The 20684-nt window shown below is 33.5% G+C and overlaps 1 protein-coding gene across 1 annotated transcript; it reads left to right on the top strand.

The window, feature by feature from the left end:
- Window positions 1–1533: 1533 nt before the first annotated feature.
- LOC125665564 (alpha-L-fucosidase-like) lies at window positions 1534–20270 on the top strand. The gene is made up of 8 exons (XM_056152313.1): window positions 1534–3453; window positions 11101–11207; window positions 11605–11732; window positions 13115–13248; window positions 13509–13606; window positions 14470–14602; window positions 14989–15159; window positions 18847–20270. The coding sequence occupies exons 1-8, from the start codon at window positions 3104–3106 to the stop codon at window positions 19088–19090; spliced, it is 1365 nt and encodes a 454-aa protein (XP_056008288.1). The 5' UTR covers window positions 1534–3103; the 3' UTR covers window positions 19091–20270.
- The last annotated feature ends 414 nt before the right edge of the window (window positions 20271–20684 follow it).

Here is a 20684-nt window from a genome sequence, read left to right as displayed (position 1 = left end):
ATAAATAGTGTACATACGTATAAATAATGTACACACATATAACATATAAATAGTGTACATACGTATAAATAGTGTACATACATATAAATAGTGTACATACGTATAAATAATGTGCACACATATAAATAGTGTACATACGTATAAATAGTGTACATACATATAAATAGTGTACATACGTATAAATAATGTGCACACATATAAATAGTGTACATACGTATAAATAGTGTACATATGTGTAAGTAGTGTACTGTCAAGGTATAGATCTCTACGACATGTTATCTATTTTCTAAACTCTAGTTTCAAATTAATTTCTATTAAAACGATGTTTATAAACCTTTGTAAATTTGAAGTTTCCAAACTGAAACCTTGCGTAAAGGATTTGTTTTCTTAAGTTTCTGCATAGTTTCCGCACAGTTTCTGCACCATGGAAACCATAGTTTTCATGCAGTGTAACTGTCATTGGAGACAATATATAGTATTCAGACTTGTTATTAACTGTACAACTACAGGTAGTTTACTCTGCCGCGGTATAAACGTGGTCCCGCGAAGCCCCGCTATGAAAAACCGCGACGGTGTAATGCGGAAAGGATTAACTTTCCATCGCGGTGACGCAGTAAATAAGGGACCCGCGTTGGCTGTACTGTATATGTCTCTTGATAAAGGCGCGGATTGCGTCGAGAATTTGAGTTTTAAATAACCAACAGTGTCGTGGCCTTTTCAGTGCTTTTATAAATTTCTTTACTGGCTTGTATCTTCTCAGATCTGACACTTTAAGAAAGTAGGGTGTTGTTGGGGTTTCGTGCTTTCATATATATATATATATATATATATATATATATATATATATATATATATATATATATATATATATATATATATATATATATATATAGTTTGTAAAAAAGAATTCAGTATTTGATAGAGTAAATACATCCAATAATAAATCAAGAAACACAAAACTCGAATAACATTTCACTGTTAGCGCTTTCGGCTTTAATGTCTCTTCAGACAGTTATAAAAAGTTTTGTGTTTCTTAACTTTTATTATTGGATATTTAAAAAAATATATATAATCTTTAAATATGAGTCTCAGGTGAGCAATGTGGCCCATGGGCCTCTTGTTTATCACGTACTCGACTAAAGCCGAGTATTCGACTAGGCAATCTAAGTAAAATTAACATCGCAGTAATGTTTGTATCATACGTATCCGTTCTCAAACACGCACACACAAATACACACGTCGTATATCTACTTCAAAATACTTACATAATGTGATTATTCAAGACGGATGTCATCATTGATATAATACAAGAATAATGAGATGTTACGTACAAGAATAATATGTAATTAAATTTCAAGACCCAGTCTTATTGCATTGCCTTCTTTCCCATGTAATCCGTGGGGATCCGGGTTAGAATAGGTCCTCAGTACCCCTTGCTTGTCGTAAAAGGTGACTAAATGGGGCGGTCCTTCGGATGAGACCGCAAAAACCGAGGCCCCGTGTCACAGCAGGTGTGGCACGATAAAGATCCCTCCCTGCTCAAAGGCCGTATTGAATTGAACTTGTATAAATGTTATATCAGGCACATATACAGGGGTTGGGGTAGGCAAGGGGGCCTGGTCTGCCCTCCCCCACTTTTTTGACAATTTACTTTTTCCGTTATTCTAACATACAGTCAATGTTTTCTACATGCAAAGTTCAAACTAATATTTTTTTTTTTTATTTCTAATGATGAATTGTACATTGAAGTAGGACTCTCTCTCTCTCTCTCTCTCTCTCTCTCTCTCTCTCTCTCTCTCTCTCTCTCTCTCTCCTGTTCTATGAATGAATATGTACATGCAAAGTGACTGTAAATAATTATGTGATTCCCAAGGAGACAACGAATCTTGAAAGTTGTACAATATTTTCGTTTATTTATTAATTTTCCTTTTATATATGAATTTGTACGTGTAATGAACTGTTTATTTTGAATTGCAAATACACGTATTTTCACTCAGATGTATATTTCCGATCATAATTCCCTTATTTATATATCGAAGTTTGTATGTCATCATCGATAAAGTTTTAATTGTGAACGCAATATATCATTATGTACGTGCATGACCAGATCCACGATTTCTATAAACTGCAAAACCCCTGACCAAGAGTCAAGCATTCAATACAGGAAAAATATTTCGACTCTGATATCTCCCCTGATTGAAGACATCCTGATTGGTACGGGTGAAGTAAGTCGCAGTTTATATCGTGTTGTAAAGTTCTGTTGATATACAAATGGAGTTAATCATTTTGTTTCGTGGATTTATCAGAATAAAGAGAATCTAACATTTTAGGTAAGTGCACATCTCCGGTACCTGTTGAATAGATGTCCGCATTTGATCCTTTTTTGCGAGCATGCCATGTGTGTGCCATATTATGCATGTATATGACATGCACCTGTATTTTACAAGAATTGGTGGGAATAATAGATATTTTATCCTCTTTGCTTAGTCCATTAGAAGGAAAAGATATCAGTATGTAATTGGCAAATGATTTCTCCGCATTTATATCATAAGCAACTGCAATACTTGCATGCACTAGCAAGTATACAAGAAAAACTTTTATCGCATGCATTTTGGTCTAAATTATTTCAAAATGTTTCACTGGTATACAATAGATATTTTGTAATTTTGAGCAAAGCATGATGTTTTAAAACGTGATTTTATTTATTTCTCATTCCCTATACATTACTTTCGGAGATGTGCACTGGTCAAGTCCACTTAGGCAATCACTCAGGTGTGACAATCGCATTTAGGGGTATACATGTATATGGGTAGAGTAAATTATGCTACCTGAGAGAAATATAGCAAATAAGATGTGAAATGTGTACGTATTTATCAATTCATGTCCGCTTTAATTTAAGCGTATGACACACCTCTGTCCAGCTAATCTCTAAGGGTATTAGTCGGTCACTGTCCAGTGCATGCGTTTTATAATGAGAAGGTCATGGCCTGGGTACAAAGTGTTAATACATTAGAGACGTACTTACTTGTATGGAGGTTATCGCTGTCTGTAGGAGATTGACTTTTAACTGTTTAATCTCGTCACTTGATACTGTGCTCTCGTGATGTATGCACTAAATATTTGTGCACTAATTATATTATTCAACATCATTTCGCTTACAAAATGTCAAAATTATCAACCCACATGGGAGAGTATCGACTCTCGTCCAATTCCTGGGTGGTACGACGATGCCAAAGTGGGCATGTTCATTAACTGGGGAGTTTACACGGTGCCTTCTTGTACCACTGAGTGGTTCTGGTGGTTCTGGAAAGGACAGCCACAAACAAACGTGGTGGAGTTTATGAAGAAATTCTACCCACCAAACTGGACGTATGCGGACTTCGCTAAAGAATTTCGTGCCGAGTTTTATGATCCATATAAGTGGAAAGACATTATTGTCTCATCCGGTGTAAAGTAAGTAATAGAAATTTGAATTAATCTGAGATTGTGAATAAGTATTCTTTACATTATTTGATTTTCGTCGGACGTCATTGAAGCATTAAAGGGCCTCCGTGGCTGAGTGGTTAGAGCATCGCGCTCAAAATCACACGGCCTCTCACCACTGTCGGCGCGGGTTCGAATCCCGCTCGAGCCGCGGTAAGTGAGAAAGTTTCCCAGTTTATTTTCGGAAGGTCGGTGGTCTCTTCCCAGTTACATTGTATCTGGGTTCGAATAAAAACTGGGCGCCAGCAGATAACGGAAAAATTGTTGAGTGTGGCGGAAAACATCAGTCAATCGATCAATAGAAGCATTGCATCTCGGAACTGCTTAGATTCCTTATTTTACGTGAGTACTAAAATATGGCGAAATACCTTTATATGACAAATCGCGTTTGGTTTGTTAATCAAGAGTTTTTTTTTTTTTTTTTTTTTTTTTTTTTTTTTTTTTATGTATTTTAACAACAGAAAAGTAGAAACGAATAATTTTATTTCGGGAGTGATGCCTCTTGTGAAATCATGCGATAATTAATTCCTTGTGTATAATTATTAATCCATAATATTTTATCATCTAACATGGGGTGTTGGAGTTCGGACAGGGAGTTCCACTTTCTCCTCTTTTATCTAACTCATTCGTATAATATCTCTGCTCTCTCCCGCCCCTTACCCCGCTCATTGTCTCCTCTTCTACCCGCCTCGAGTCACTAGGCTGTCAGCATGGACTCCGTTAAACTTCAGCATAAAAAGAACTCCCGGAAACATTTCCCCTTTCTCAGACCGCCTCAGCCTTTACATGATTGATCTTAATTTATCGGTTATGTTCTGGTTTTGTAACTATTTTGTTTAAATGATATATGTTTGATATATATTTGGAAATATCATAATCAACATTATAGATACATGTGTAAGTCTTAAACTTCGTCATCAGTAATTTTATCTTAAACTACAGTCATCAGTAATTTTATCAGTTTATATATGAAAAATGATAAGATGACAAAATGTAATGTTTACTTATCAATATGTATTACACTTACTGATTCGTGTTGACCCTGAATATGTATTTACACTATTTATATGTATTTACACTATTTATATGTATATACACTATTTATATGTATGTACACTATTTATACATATGTACACTATTTATATGTATGTACACTATTTATATGTATGTACACTATTTATATGTATGTACACTATTTATATGTATGTACACTATTTATACGTATGTACACTATTTATACGTATGTACACTATTTATATGTATTTACACTATTTATATGTGTGTACACTATTTATACATATGTACACTATTTATATGTATGTACACTATTTATATGTATTTACACTATTTATATGTGTGTACACTATTTATACATATGTACACTATTTATATGTATGTACACTATTTATATGTATTTACACTATTTATATGTATGTACACTATTTATACATATGTACACTATTTATATGTATATACACTATTTATATGTATTTACACTATTTATATGTGTGTACACTATTTATACATATGTACACTATTTATATGTATGTACACTATTTATATGTATTTACACTATTTATATGTGTGTACACTATTTATACATATGTACACTATTTATATGTATGTACACTATATGTATTTACACTATTTATATGTGTGTACACTATTTATACATATGTACACTATTTATATGTATATACACTATTTATATGTATGTACATTATTTATATGTATGTAAAATATTTATATGTATATACACTATTTATATGTATGTACATTATATATATATATATATATATATATATTAAAAGAAATAGAATAAACAGTACACAAAGTTAAAAATTTAACGCAAGCGCTTTCATTTTATAATCCTCAGGCGTTACATTTTAAAATAGTTTTGAAATGGTTTGACGTCATAAAGGCGTCCTAACATTTCACGTACATAACGACGTCATAAACGAATGAAGGGAAAAGGATTTTACGTTAAGCATATTATGACGTCATAGATAATAACAGTAAACATATTTTACAGTAAGCTATTGAGAGCCGGTTTTAAAGTCTTAATAAAGTGTCTTTCTTTTTCTCGTCGGGAAATAGTATTTTCTGTATACAGTTTATAAAACGGAAATACATTGAATTGTCCGTGGCCACACACATCTATATGTTCACTAACTTTAATTTTTCTGTATTCGGGTGCTGAAATGTGTTGTTTATGAACTCGTATACGAGTTCGCAGAGTAGTTCCAGTTTCACCGATATAATGTTTTCCACAGCCAGCACATGTTATAACATAAATTAAATTTTTGGTGGAGCACGTCATATCTGAATTTACCGTAAATTCCTTGTTGTTAAATTCGAACGAACTTCCTTCCCTTAAGTATGGGCACGTTCCGCATCGCCGATCGTCACATTTGGTAACGGTGAAAATTTTTTTGTTGGACTTTTCCTGAAAATTAGATTTACATAACAGTCTCCTAAGATTTTTCGGTTGTCTCTTGCTGTTGATAAAAGTATATTTCTTCATAATTTTCCCCATTTTTTCATCTGTTTTTAGTAGGTCGTTGAGTTGCCGAACGATAGGTGTAACATTAGAGTTCCTTGGGTTGTATGTTGTAACAAACGGTAAAATGTGTGAATTTGTTGTGGGATTGATTTTGGATTTATTGATAAGATTTTCTCTATTGAGTTCTCTGGCTTTCTTGATTCCGTCGTTTATAAGTTTGATTGGATAATTCTGTTTTTGTAAATAACTATTTAATTCCCCTAAACGTTGTTCTCTGGTAGGTTCTTCGCTAACGATGGTACATATTCTTCTGGCGAGGTTGTAAGGTATGGCACGTTTTGTAATAGAGAAAATCTTATCAATAAATCCAAAATCAATCCCACAACAAATTCACACATTTTACCGTTTGTTACAACATACAACCCAAGGAACTCTAATGTTACACCTATCGTTCGGCAACTCAACGACCTACTAAAAACAGATGAAAAAATGGGGAAAATTATGAAGAAATATACTTTTATCAACAGCAAGAGACAACCGAAAAATCTTAGGAGACTGTTATGTAAATCTAATTTTCAGGAAAAGTCCAACAAAAAAATTTTCACCGTTACCAAATGTGACGATCGGCGATGCGGAACGTGCCCATACTTAAGGGAAGGAAGTTCGTTCGAATTTAACAACAAGGAATTTACGGTAAATTCAGATATGACGTGCTCCACCAAAAATTTAATTTATGTTATAACATGTGCTGGCTGTGGAAAACATTATATCGGTGAAACTGGAACTACTCTGCGAACTCGTATACGAGTTCATAAACAACACATTTCAGCACCCGAATACAGAAAAATTAAAGTTAGTGAACATATAGATGTGTGTGGCCACGGACAATTCAATGTATTTCCGTTTTATAAACTGTATACAGAAAATACTATTTCCCGACGAGAAAAAGAAAGACACTTTATTAAGACTTTAAAACCGGCTCTCAATAGCTTACTGTAAAATATGTTTACTGTTATTATCTATGACGTCATAATATGCTTAACGTAAAATCCTTTTCCCTTCATTCGTTTATGACGTCGTTATGTACGTGAAATGTTAGGACGCCTTTATGACGTCAAACCATTTCAAAACTATTTTAAAATGTAACGCCTGAGGATTATAAAATGAAAGCGCTTGCGTTAAATTTTTAACTTTGTGTACTGTTTATTCTATTTCTTTTAATATTTTATACCGGACACTGTGATTTTTTTTAAAAACACAATTTGGATATATATATATATATATATATATATATATATATGTACACTATTTATATGTATGTACACTATTTATATGTATGTACACTATTTATATGTATGTACACTATTTATGCATGTGTACACTATTTATACGTATGTACACTATTTATATGTGTGTACACTATTTATATGTGTGTACACTACCTATATGTATGTACAATATTTATATGTATGTTCAGTATTTATACGTATGTACACTATTTATATGTATGTACACTATTTACATATATGTACACTATTTATATGTATGTACACTATTTATATATATGTACACTATGTATACGTATGTACACTATTCATATATATGTACACTATTTATATGTATATACCCTATTTATATGCATATACACTATTTATACGTATGTACACTATTTATACATATGTACACTATTTATACGTATGTACACTATTAATACATATGTACACTATTTATATGTATGTACATTATTTATATGTATGTACACTGTTTATATGTATGTACACTATTTATACATATGTATACAATATTCATACATATGTACACTATTTATACATATGTACACTATTTATACATATGTACACTATTTATACCTATGTACACTATTTATATGTATGTACATTATTTATATGCATGTACACTATTTATACGTATATACACTACTTATATGTGTGTACATTATTTATACGTATGTACACTATTTATATGTATGTACACTATTTATACGTATATACACTATTTATATGTGTGTACAATATTTATTTGTATGTACACTATTTATACATATGTACACTATTTATATGTATGTACACTATTTATACATATGTACATTATTTATATGTATGTACACTATTTATACGTATGTACACTATTTATATGTATATACACTATATATATGTGAGTACAATATTTATAAGTCAATATAGGCGTGTAAACACTAGACTATTTGAGTGCTATTTTCATTAGTGGACATTGTTATATTTTGGTTGGAGTATCTGTAGAGCTATAACCTCTTGACCTTTGGATACTAGTCATGGTATAAATGTGAATAGTGGGATAAGCTGTGTAATAAATGATAATCATGAACATCTCTTTAATTTTCTTTTTGAACCAAACAATATGACTTCAATGGCACCTGTTTGAGAAAACAACTTTTGTGATATTATGCTGTGCTTAAGAGGAAATAAAGTATCACTATCATATGTGTATAAAATGAATTCGCATTCTTGATTTGAATGATAAAGGACTTACTACACTGCCTGAAGAACTCATAACTCATTAAGCTGGAATGTTATGGATAAAGAGAAATTGTTTTCTCTGTGAAAGATAAGGTTTGAACCAATCTCTAGATTTTAAGCATACCTGTATTGGTGTTAAAGTTTGACACATTGTCTATGTCTATTCTTCCTTCATGTTCATCAGTTGATATATTTGCTACAGTGTTGATTTATTAGTTATCAAACGCTCTTTGACAAATCAGAAACCCTTCGAAGATCCCAAATTAGTTATGTCTGAATATAAACTTCCGGATTTGACATTTATGGGATTGCAGTCTGCTGTCCAATCCTTCCCTGCATTGAACAAAACATTCATCAAGTAAACTGAATTTTTTTATTTGTATCAGCATTTAAACAATTTAACAAATGTATCAAAGAAGCATCTGAAATCAGAAATTAAAAGGCATATCATAAACCTTGGCCTGGTCCCAAATTTGGCCTCTGATTTGACTCCAACCCAAAGTTCGGCATGGTCTCGAAGGTTGCCCTGGACTCAAAAGTTGGCCTGACCTCAAATTTGGTCTGTCTTTAGTATTGTATACTTTTTTTTATGTGTACTAGTACATAAGTTAGGAAGGAAAAAGAAAATCATTTTATCAGTAAACTGATCAATAGATATTCAATAAAATCAATCAGATTGGTGGTAGTTCAAGTTTATTTTAAAGTGTACATTTACAAAACAACAGAAATATATGAATTATCTGCTTTGACTTTGAAAAAAATAAAACCGATAATAAATCAATGAAATCAATCGAAATTTTAGATTAAAAAATTAGTATTGGTTGAGTTCAAACCATTTTAGAGGCCAAAGTTGAGGCCAGGCCAACTTTTGAGGCCCGACCAGGCCAATGGGACAGGCCAGGTTTTATAGTATGCCGAAATCAAAATGATTTAAGGTAGCTCCACCCTCGTGTGACTTATCAATATTGATGGTCTGTATTAATTTCCACTCAATGTAGTTTAATCTAAGTAATAACCAGAGAAAATGTGTATTCCACCACCCTTTTTTAAGATGCCAGACATACAAAAACAGAAGTATCTGTCAACATAGGAAAATCACACATTTTCGTAAAAAAAATTATAAATATAGATAAAAACTTGTTAAAATGACAAATTGTTCATGTCAACAGTTTTGAAAAACTACTGATCCATAAATATATATAAATTAATTGTGGATGTTAAGGAAATCATTGTATAATAGACATACAGTAGAGTTAATACAAGGATAGGTTTTTTGTCCTTGACAACATTTTTTAATTATGAATGATTAATTATCTATGGAAAATATAAGCAATAGTTTACCAAATGTTTTATTTCATTCAGTGAATAAAATTTTTCTAAAAGATCCTTCTATTATGCGCAAAGTTTAATGTTATAAAGATTTTTGCAAAAACCAATGGCATCACACGAGTATCGATCTAACTTAACGTAGGTTTCAGGTTTACAGGCCTTTTTTTTTCTCTCACTCGAAAACCCCACCTTAAAATTTGACCAATGTATCTTGGCAATGTATATACTACTCTGTGAAAATCGTTTTTCATTCAACAAAACAGGGTTTTAGTAATTAGGTCTTTAACATACCATTGTTTGAACGGTTGCAACACTGTTTTCCATTGAATTATATAGAAAATAATAGTGATTCACTTTATTCGTTGCATAATTCAACTTAAAATAGACAGAAATTGATGCTGTTCATTTTGATAATATTGATATCAAAGCGAAACAAAAACAATTAAAAAAAATATTTATGAAAAAAAAAATTATGGGGTAATCGAGTTTGTTTTCTTTAAAGAAAAAGATGTCAAAATTGTTTTTAAAAACCATCACAGCAGCGGTTTTTAACAAATAACGTTACAAATATTCGCGACGTCATTCAACAACGTTATTCATTTACTTTTCATACATCACTTCAAAAAGAAGATAGGGAAAATCAAATCTGATTATCAAATTTTCAACATGGTACTCTATTCCATTATCAATACAACCTGCTAAGTAGAAGATAGAGAAACAAAGATAACTTTAAATAGAGGAAATCCACCGCAATCGTACATTTTATGAAAGAAGTCCAGTACTATCAATTCTCTTTATCAAAGAGGTACAAAACACCAAAACAAACAGATATGCACAATATTTTTGAATTGAAACATTTACTTAATTTAATGAAAAGATCACAAGGTGAAAGAAATCAAAATCACTTGAGGGACTCTATTTCAGATCGACAACCTTACATTTTAACCCCACTGAACGGAAACAAGAAAAATATATATGACTGGTTTTATCTATGCATTTGTCTGAAATGAAATCGGCCATAATGTTATGACAATATGCCACCTTAATTTGTGATATTTGGTTGATAATGCTGAATATACACTTCAGTTGAAACAAAGTCTATAGATAATACAATATTATCTGTAAATTGATAATGATCAAATTTCCCACAAATTAACATCGCATGAAATGGAGAAAACGTGCTTTATCACACTTTGTTGATTTTGACTCCAACAAATATGTATTTCACTAATTCGTTCCACCTGAACAAAGCAGTTGCTCTTTTGTTCGTAGATATGTTGTGCTATCTTCTAAACACTGTGATGGATATAGCATGTACCCAACTAATGTGACCTATCAATGGAATTCAAGAGATGTCGGTCCAAAGCAAGACCTAGTGGGTAAGAAGATATGAATATCAATATCATCACTATAATGACAACATTTCATATACAGTTGTATACAATATATAGAAGATATAAATATTACTATCATCACTATTATGACAACATTTCATATACAGTTGTACACAATCTATAGAAGATATGGATTCTATTATCATCACAATTGATACAACATTTTATATGAATATGTGGACAATATATAGTTGAAACACAATTCAAAAAGAACAAATGATTACATATATTGATCACTGTTCGTTATCTTCACCTTGCATATAAACTTTATACCAATTCAAGAGCATGTTATTTAATTGTCATCTAATTGAGGATTAAACTATAGGGATTTATGTGTTTGTAATATTTTTGATAAAATAACCATTACATTATGTATCTGCAGGTCATTTAAAGGAAGCACTGAAGGGGACAGATGTAAAATTTGGGCTCTATCATGCCATGATAGAATGGTTTAACCCAATATGGCTCACAGATCAAAAGAATAATTTCACCACTCAAAGATATGTCAAAGTGAGTTACAACAAGAAAGGCCCAACGAATACATAACATCTTACACGTTTGACAGGGGGGGTACTCCTCCTAGGCACCTGATCCGTCCTCTGGTATATCAAGTGTCCGGGTTTGCCCAACTCTCTATTTTGTATTGGTTATTGGAGTTATGAGATTGATCATTGTTCCTTATCTTCGCCTTTCATCTTTGAGAAAAGGTGTTCTTGGATATTAGGATACTTTACATTTCTGAAGATTGAAAAAATGAAGATTACAAAATATGGCCATTGTCATAAACTTAAAAAAAGAATACATAATTTCGAATGAAAAGGTAAAGATAATGAACAGTAATCAATCTCGTCACTCTTACAAAGAATACAAAATTAAGCGTAGGACAAACACGGACCCATGGACATACCAGAGGTCAGACCAGGTGCTTAGGAGGAGTAAGCATCCCCTGTTCACCTGTCACACCTGCTGTGAGCCCTCTACCTTAATGAAGTAAACGGAGTAATCCGTAGTCGCATCTGACATATTGGTATGAAACACGTCAGGCAGCATTCAAAATTGTATTTGTATATACGATCGTTATAACAGCCATATAGTTTGCGAAATGCTGACTTTAAACGAGACTTTTGAAACCCAGTACCATCAAATTGTTTTTAAGTAGCCTGTCGCTATTTAAAAGCTGATTAGAATACATTATCCAGGTAATCATTGAATATTGCTACATGAATATGGAGCGTTGGGGATGGGGAAGCTGATATCGCAATTGTCATAAAGCTTTGTTCTTAGTGTACTGTTAACGTCTATGTACAATAAAATATCTAAATAAGAAGCAGATGTGGAAGACTCTGTCATGTCCTTTACTATATAGGATATGGATACGTATATGCCATGAATAAAAGTTAAAAACTCCTATAAACGATGCAAATTAGAGATTTAGGCAAACACGGACCCCTGGATATACCAGAGGTGGGGTCAGGTGCCTAGGAGGAGTAAGCATCCCCTATCGACCGGTCACACCCGCCGTGAGCCCTGTATTTTCACCAGGTAAACGGAGTTATCCATAGTCAAAATCAGTGTGCCAAGAACGATGTATCTAAATGTCGAGTTTAAGACCACAGTAAGAACTTTGTTCTCCTCATGTTAAAGATTTTAAATAGATAGTACCCCCCCCCCCCAAGATATTTTATCAATTAATGGTGATTAAATTGGTGGATTTGTAAAATTAGATAAATTTCATTTATTAGATTTCATGGAAACGTACTTTTTTCGTTCTTTCGAAATGAAAGTTGTGTCTTTTTGAACACCTGATTTCCTGATCTGTAACAGCCACGAAAGCAGTAGTAATTGAAAACGGATTATTAAACCAATGTATCAAACGGTTCTACGTTTTGTAGGATTATATACATCCCCAGCTTTATGAGATTATCAATACTTACCAGCCAGATGTCCTGTGGAATGACGCCGGCTGGTTAGCTCCCAGCTGGTATTGGAATTCTACAATATTCTTAGCTTGGTTGTACAACAAGAGGTAAATGATAGAAATAAAGATTTGCATGTATACATCTGTCTATCATAACTTTTGGTGAGGAAAGGAAGAGAAAAATATGAAGTTGATTAATTAAGTCTCCCAGAAGAAGTTAAAATGATATCAACAAGTTTGCACTCGAATTAGAATTTACCAGTATTATTTAGGGCATAAATGCTGAATAGATTATTTGGTTTCGAACTACTACAAATAAATTATTGTTTGGTCTCTTTACTTTGATGTCGTTTTTGTTATTCCTGCAGTCCAGTGAAAGACACTATTGTGGTAAATGACAGATGGGGATATGACTGCTTCTGCAAGCATGGAGGGATATGGACATGTTCTGACCGTTTCCATCCGGGTATTTGAAATAGATATTTTGATAGATCTTGCCAACAATCTCTTTAAGACATTAAGTTATTGACTTAAAACTGATAATTTTCTAAGGATATGTATTTGTTATACTTTTATTTCTATTAAAAAGAAATATGTATTCTTCATTTGCATATGGTGTTTATATCTCTCAACTGATTCGATAGGCAGGAACTTATTCTGCGTATGATCAATTTTGAAATCGAGACAAGCTACAGACAAACAAGTTAATGTTACATGGCTTTCAATAGTATCCTCTAAAGTTTGCATTTCGCAGATTCTATGGTCGTTATAACGATTTAGTTTGCCTATACAACCTGCCATGATATCGACTCCTATTAGACTTGTTTCAAACTGTTTGTTAGGTCGTTCTTGGCACTCTGATTTTGACTACGGATAATTCCGTTTTCCTGATCAAGATATAGGGCTCACGACGGGTGTGACTGGTCGACAGGGGATGCTTTCTTCTTCTCGGCACTAGATCCCACCTCTGGTATATCCAGGGGTCCGTGTTCGCCCAACTCTCTAATTTGTATTCCTTAGAGGAGTTATGAGATTGATCGCTGTTCGTTATATTCACATTTCATCATAAGGTTGACCACCGTTCGTTATCATTACCTTTTCAATCTATTCATAACAAAACTGCAAGCAACCTTTAATTATAAATAAGTGATTGTTCTCATTTCTAATTGAAAGGTTATAATAACAAACTTTGATCAAGCTCATAACTCCTATAAGATATACCAAAGAGTTGGGCAAAAACGTCTTTATTTATAAAACATTGCGATGAAATAATTAAATTTTAAATATAAATTATTCTAACAGAAGTACATGTACTGTTGATTTGTTTAGGTCATGTTATGCCACATAAATGGGTGAATGCCATGACGATAGACAGATACTCCTGGGGGTACAGGAGAAACGCTGATCTAAGCCAGTACTACTCCATAGAAGAGCTGTTAGAGGAAATGATTTACACCATTAGGTACAAAACACTGTAGTGACATTCAGAGTGGGCGAGATTGAGCGTTATAGCGATCTAGTTTGCCATTACAACATATCATTGGGTCAAATGCTGTCTTATGTGTTTCATACCGATTGTTAAGCCGTTCTTGGCAAACTGATTTTGAGTATGGACACTTTCGTTTACCTGATCAAGATATAGGGCTCACGGCGGGTGTGACCGGTCGACAGGGGATGCTTACTCCTCCTAGACACCTGATCCCACCAATGGTGTGTCCAGAGGTCCGTGTTTGCCCAACTACCTATTTTGTATTGCTTATGGGATTTATGAGATTGATCACTGTTCATTATCTTTACCTTTCATTTAATCATTATTTCTATTTCAAAGGGTTTTCTTTACTTTACCAGTTTTGGAGGTAACATACTAATTAATGCCGGGCCAACATCATGGGGAACCTTTGACCCAATTTATGAGGAAAGATTCCGTCAGTTGGGGTCATGGTTGAAGGTCAATGGAGAAGCTATATATAAATCAACGCCTTGGACTCATCAGAATGACACAGAGACAAAAAGAGCGTGGTAAGTCAACAGAATGACACAGTGATGAATAGAGCGTGGTAATAATGACACAATGATAAATAGAGCGTGGTAATAATGACATAATGATAAATAGAGCGTGGTAAGTCAACAGAATGACACAGTGATAAATAGAGCGTGGTAAATCAACAGAATGACACAGTGATAAATAGAGCGTGGTAATAATGACACAGTGATAAATAGAGCGTGGTAATAATGACACAATGATAAATAGAGCGTGGTAATAATGACACAATGATAAATAGAGCGTGGTAATAATGAAATAGTGATAAATAGAGCGTGGTAATAATGACATAGTGATAAATAGAGCGTGGTAAGTCAACAGAATGACGCAGTGATAAATAGAGCGTGGTAATAATGACACAGTGATAAATAGAGCGTGGTAATAATGACACAGTGATAAATAGAGCGTGGTAATAATGACAGTGATAAATAGAGCGTGGTAATAATGACACAGTGATAAATAGAGCGTGATAAGTCAACAGAATGACACAGTGATAAATAGAGCGTGGTAATAATGACACAGTGATAAATAGAGCATGGTAATAATGACACAGTGATAAATAGAGCGTGGTAATAATGACATAGTGATAAATAGAGCGTGGTTAGTCAACAGAATGACACAGTGACAAATAGAGCGTGGTAATAATGACATAGTGATAAATAGAGCATGGTAATAATGACGCAGTGATAAATAGAGCGTGGTAATAATGACATAGTGATAAATAGAGCGTGGTTAGTCAACAGAATGACACAGTGACAAATAGAGCGTGGTAATAATGACATAGTGATAAATAGAGCGTGGTTAGTCAACAGAATGACACAGTGACAAATAGAGCGTGGTAATAATGACATAGTGATAAATAGAGCGTGGTTAGTCAACAGAATGACACAGTGACAAATAGAGCGTGGTAATAATGCCACAGTGATAAATAGAGCGTGGTAATAATGACAGTGATAAAAAGTGCGTGATAAGTCAACAGAATGACACAGTAATGAATAGAGCGTGGTAATAATGACAGTGATAAATAGAGCGTGGTAATAATGACACAATGATAAATAGAGCGTGATAAGTCAGCAATGACACAGTGATAAACAGAGCGTGGTAAGACAACAGAATGACACAGTGATGAATAGAGCGTGGTAATAATGACACAGTGATAAATAGAACGTGGTAATAATGACACAGTGATAAATAGAGCGTGGTAATAATGACACAGTGATAAATAGATCGTGGTAATAATGACAGTGATAAATAGAGCGTGGTAATAATGACACAATGATAAATAGAGCGTGGTAAGTCAAGATAATGACACAGTGATAAATAGAGCGTGGTAATAATGACACAGTGATAAATAGAGCGTGGTAATAATGAAAGTGATAAATAGAGCGTGGTAATAATGACAGTGATAAATAGAGCGTGTTAATAATGAAAGTGATAAACAGAGCGTGGTAATAATGACACAATGAAAAATAGAGCGTGGTTAGTCAACAGAATGACGCAGTGATAAATAGAGCGTGGCAATAATGACACAGTGATAAATAGAGCGTGGTAATAATGACAGTGATAAATAGAGTGTGGTAATAATGACACAGTGATAAATAGAGCGTGGTAACAATGACAGTGATAAATAGAGTGTGGTAATAATGACACAGTGATAAATAGAGCGTGGTAACAATGACAGTGATAAATAGAGTGTGGTAATAATGACACAATGATAAATAGAGCGTGGTAATAATGACACAGTGATAAATAGAGCGTGGTAATAATGACAGTGATAAATAGAGCGTGGTAATAATGACAGTGACAAATAGAGCTTGGTAATAATGACAGTGATAAATAAAGCGTGGTAATAATGACAGTGATAAATAGAGCGTGGTAATAATGACAGTGATAAATAGAGCGTGGTAATAATGACAGTGATAAATAGAGCGTGGTAACAATGACAGTGATAAATAGAGCGTGATAAGTCAACAATGACACAGTGATAAATAGAGCGTGGTAATAATGACACAATGATAAATAGAGCGTGGTAATAATGACACAGTGATAAATAGAGCGTGGTAATAATGACACAGTGATAAATAGAGCGTGGTAATAATGACAGTGACAAATAGAGCGTGGTAATAATGACACATCGACAAATAAAGCGTGGTAATAATGACAGTGATAAATAGAGCGTGGTAATAATGACACAGTGATAAATAGAGCGTGGTAATAATGACACAGTGATAAATAAAGCGTGGTAATAATGACACAATGATAAATAGAGCGTGGTAAGTCAACATAATGACACAGTGATAAATAGAGCGTGGTAATAATGACACAATGATAAATAGAGCGTGGTAAGTCAACATAATGACACAGTGATAAATAGAGCGTGGTAATAATGACACAATGATAAATAGAGCGTGGTAATAATGACAGAGTGATAAATAGAGCGTGGTAATAATGACAGTGATAAATAGAGCATGGTGATAATGACAGTGACAAATAGAGCGTGGTAATAATGACACATCGACAAATAAAGCGTGGTAATAATGACAGTGATAAATAGAGCGTGGTAATAATGAGACAGTGATAAATAGAGCGTGGTAATAATGACACAGTGATAAATAAAGCGTGGTAATAATGACAGTGATAAATAGAGCGCGGTAATAATGACACAGTGATAAATAGAGCGTGGTAATAATGACACAGTGATATATTGTGGTAATATTGACAATTAATTGATGTAAAGTTCTTAAAATGACTTTATGAGAACGTAAATAAGTTAATTCAGCAAAGAGACACACTTATAAATTGGGGGTGGTATTTCATGAGGATGACTCAATGACAGAAAGGATGACGTGTTGACCAGTGCAGCATGTCATATTACCTGTGTGAAACGATGATAATCAGACATTATTAACTTAACGCAAGTGAATCGATTAGTTATAGTGGCCATAATGACAGTGACACATGGGGTAGGGGAAATTGAACTTCTAAGGCTTTTATTTGTAAATAAAAGTAAGTAGACTTTTCATGTTATGAATCACAATTCTATGGACTTTGTGAAGGTCTAGGGGTCGATCATAGTGCGAAATGGATCTTGTTAAGTCAAGAAAATGAGAGAGTGAAAAATTAGGCATGTTAATTCAACAGAATGACAGTGAGAAATGGGTCATGTTAAGTCAACAAAATGACAGATAGAGAAATGGGTCATGTTAAGTCAACAAAATGGCAGAGTGAGAAAGTAGGCATGTTATGTCAATAGAATGACATATTGAGAAATGGGTCATGTTAAGTCAACCAAAGGAGAAATTGAGAAATGGGTAATGTTAAGTCAAGAAAAGGACATATTGAGAAATGGGTCATACTAAGTCACTAGAATGACTCAGTGACAATTTGGGCATATCAAGTCACCATAATGAGAGTGTGATAGATAGTAAGTAGTAAATCTGAAATTTGGAAATTTTAAATATTCTAGTCATGATGGATAGCGTGGAATATGGAAGTCAATATTGAGTCAACATAGAAATAATTTTACAATTACATTATTAAATGTTACGTTCAATCATGTTCAAGGTTTCTATGATCAATTTAAATATTTAAGCTATGTTAGTATATTTAAGTGAAAGTTTATTACAATGCACTCACACAATTTTATGAACATTTTGAATTTACAGGTACACAGCGTCCAAGTCAGAAAAGAAAGCTGTTTATTGTATAATCTTGGATTGGCCGTATGAGAACGAGGTGACCCTGGGAGCGTTGAAGGACATTCCCGTTTCCGAGGTCACACTGCTTGGGTCGGATGCGGTGGTGTCCTTTGCACAAGAGTCACGTGGTCTTAAAGTTGTATTTCCCGCCCTTAGTGTCCGTAAGATGCCATGTGAATGGGCTTGGACTTTGAAGATTACACTAAAATGATAAATTTTTATACGCGATACAAGTACTTTTAGTGTACTTATAAATTATATGCTGCCCACATAGAAACCGACTTATTAAAGGGATGTTTATGCCTTTAATATCATATGTTTCTATACAGTATATATTGTTAGTATTCAACAGATGTGTTTAGTTCCTCAAACATATTACTTTTATTGTTCTTTGTATCGCTATGTATGCCCAGTTTTTATAAGGAGGTTTATTTCTGTGATGAAATTCTGATCTTGCCGGATGCTTGGCATATATCTTACTAAATGTTTTATCCTGCAATGTTGTCGGTTTTTATATATTGGTTAAATTTTTATCCACCAACTTTGATAATGAAATTTTATCGCATAAAATCCACAAATTTCGGAGAAGTCATCGCCGCAAAAAATCAGAAGTGGATGGGGGGGGGGGGGTGTTGTAGTGTCTATATATCAGGTGCCTGTGATTTTTATCCTACTGTATTGTATGGTTTTTATATCGGAGGTAATTTTATCCGACCACATGTTTTGCCTTTATCTTGCCATTTGACTTTTATTTTGGTTTTAATGTAATCTGCAATCATTTTTAGTTCGGAAAAGATTTTATATGGGTTTTATTGAAATATGAAATATTAATCTGCTATGGAATATTTCTTCCTACATTTCTTGAAATAAACATAATATTTATTAAGAAGTAAGAAAACGTGATCGAGAGCGGGCCTGGACGAGCTCTTATCATGCTTTCGACCCAAGCTGAAATATCACTTATAATTTGTTAATCCTAGAATATGGTTAAGTGTTATGTGCCGAAAATTAGCCAGTCTACATTAGAAAATAAGCATAGAAGCGTCGCTTCAGCGGCTGTGTCTATTACGTCACAACGTAAACTTTGAAAAACACATCAAGCTCGTCATAGAAATATATGTAACTTCACAGAATCTTTTCTCTTATATTTCTTTTGAAATTGAAGTGCTTTCATCTGTGACAATGAATACAGTTTGTTGCAAACTAGTTCGATCCGGTATTTTAGTACCACCTGTCTTTGTAATCATTACCAAATATGGAGCGTCATCAACGTCGAGGGTACATTGGCTGTTCCGTTTAAAGTAACGAATGGGTCAACCATATGCCATTTTAGTTCTTTTAAAATTAGTTTATTTCTTTAAGAAATGCATTAAAAATTTAGATACATTAAACTGTCTGTTTTGTTTTATCGGGCGATGAAGGTAGCTAGCACTGCAGAAAAAATATAATCCGCCTACACGGACCCATCCTTAGTTATTTCCATGTGTAATGTGCTTTGGAGTAAACTACCAACATGAATACAAAGTAACCGATCGATACAGATATTAAAATCATAAACTGTAGTAGTCCATCGTATCCCGGGTTCTAGACAGATTACCCGAGATCCATCATAATGGCAATGAAAAACAATGACAGAAAAGCCCATATTATGCGACATAGATCGTCGGTTAAAAACGCCCCGGGAAAGATCAGAATAGGGGACGATTTAACAAAGGAAAATAGTGAATCCATTAAGCGACTAATTGATACAGAAGGTGTGACATCGGCATGGTTTTACAATGGGTCGGTATACGGAACACTGAAGG

This window comes from Ostrea edulis, chromosome 10 (assembly GCF_947568905.1).
Source record: "Ostrea edulis chromosome 10, xbOstEdul1.1, whole genome shotgun sequence".
Classification (NCBI taxonomy): Eukaryota; Metazoa; Mollusca; class Bivalvia; order Ostreida; family Ostreidae; genus Ostrea; species Ostrea edulis.
The sequence above is the reverse complement of the archived record's forward strand: the minus strand, read 5'-3'. Positions and strand labels throughout refer to the sequence as shown.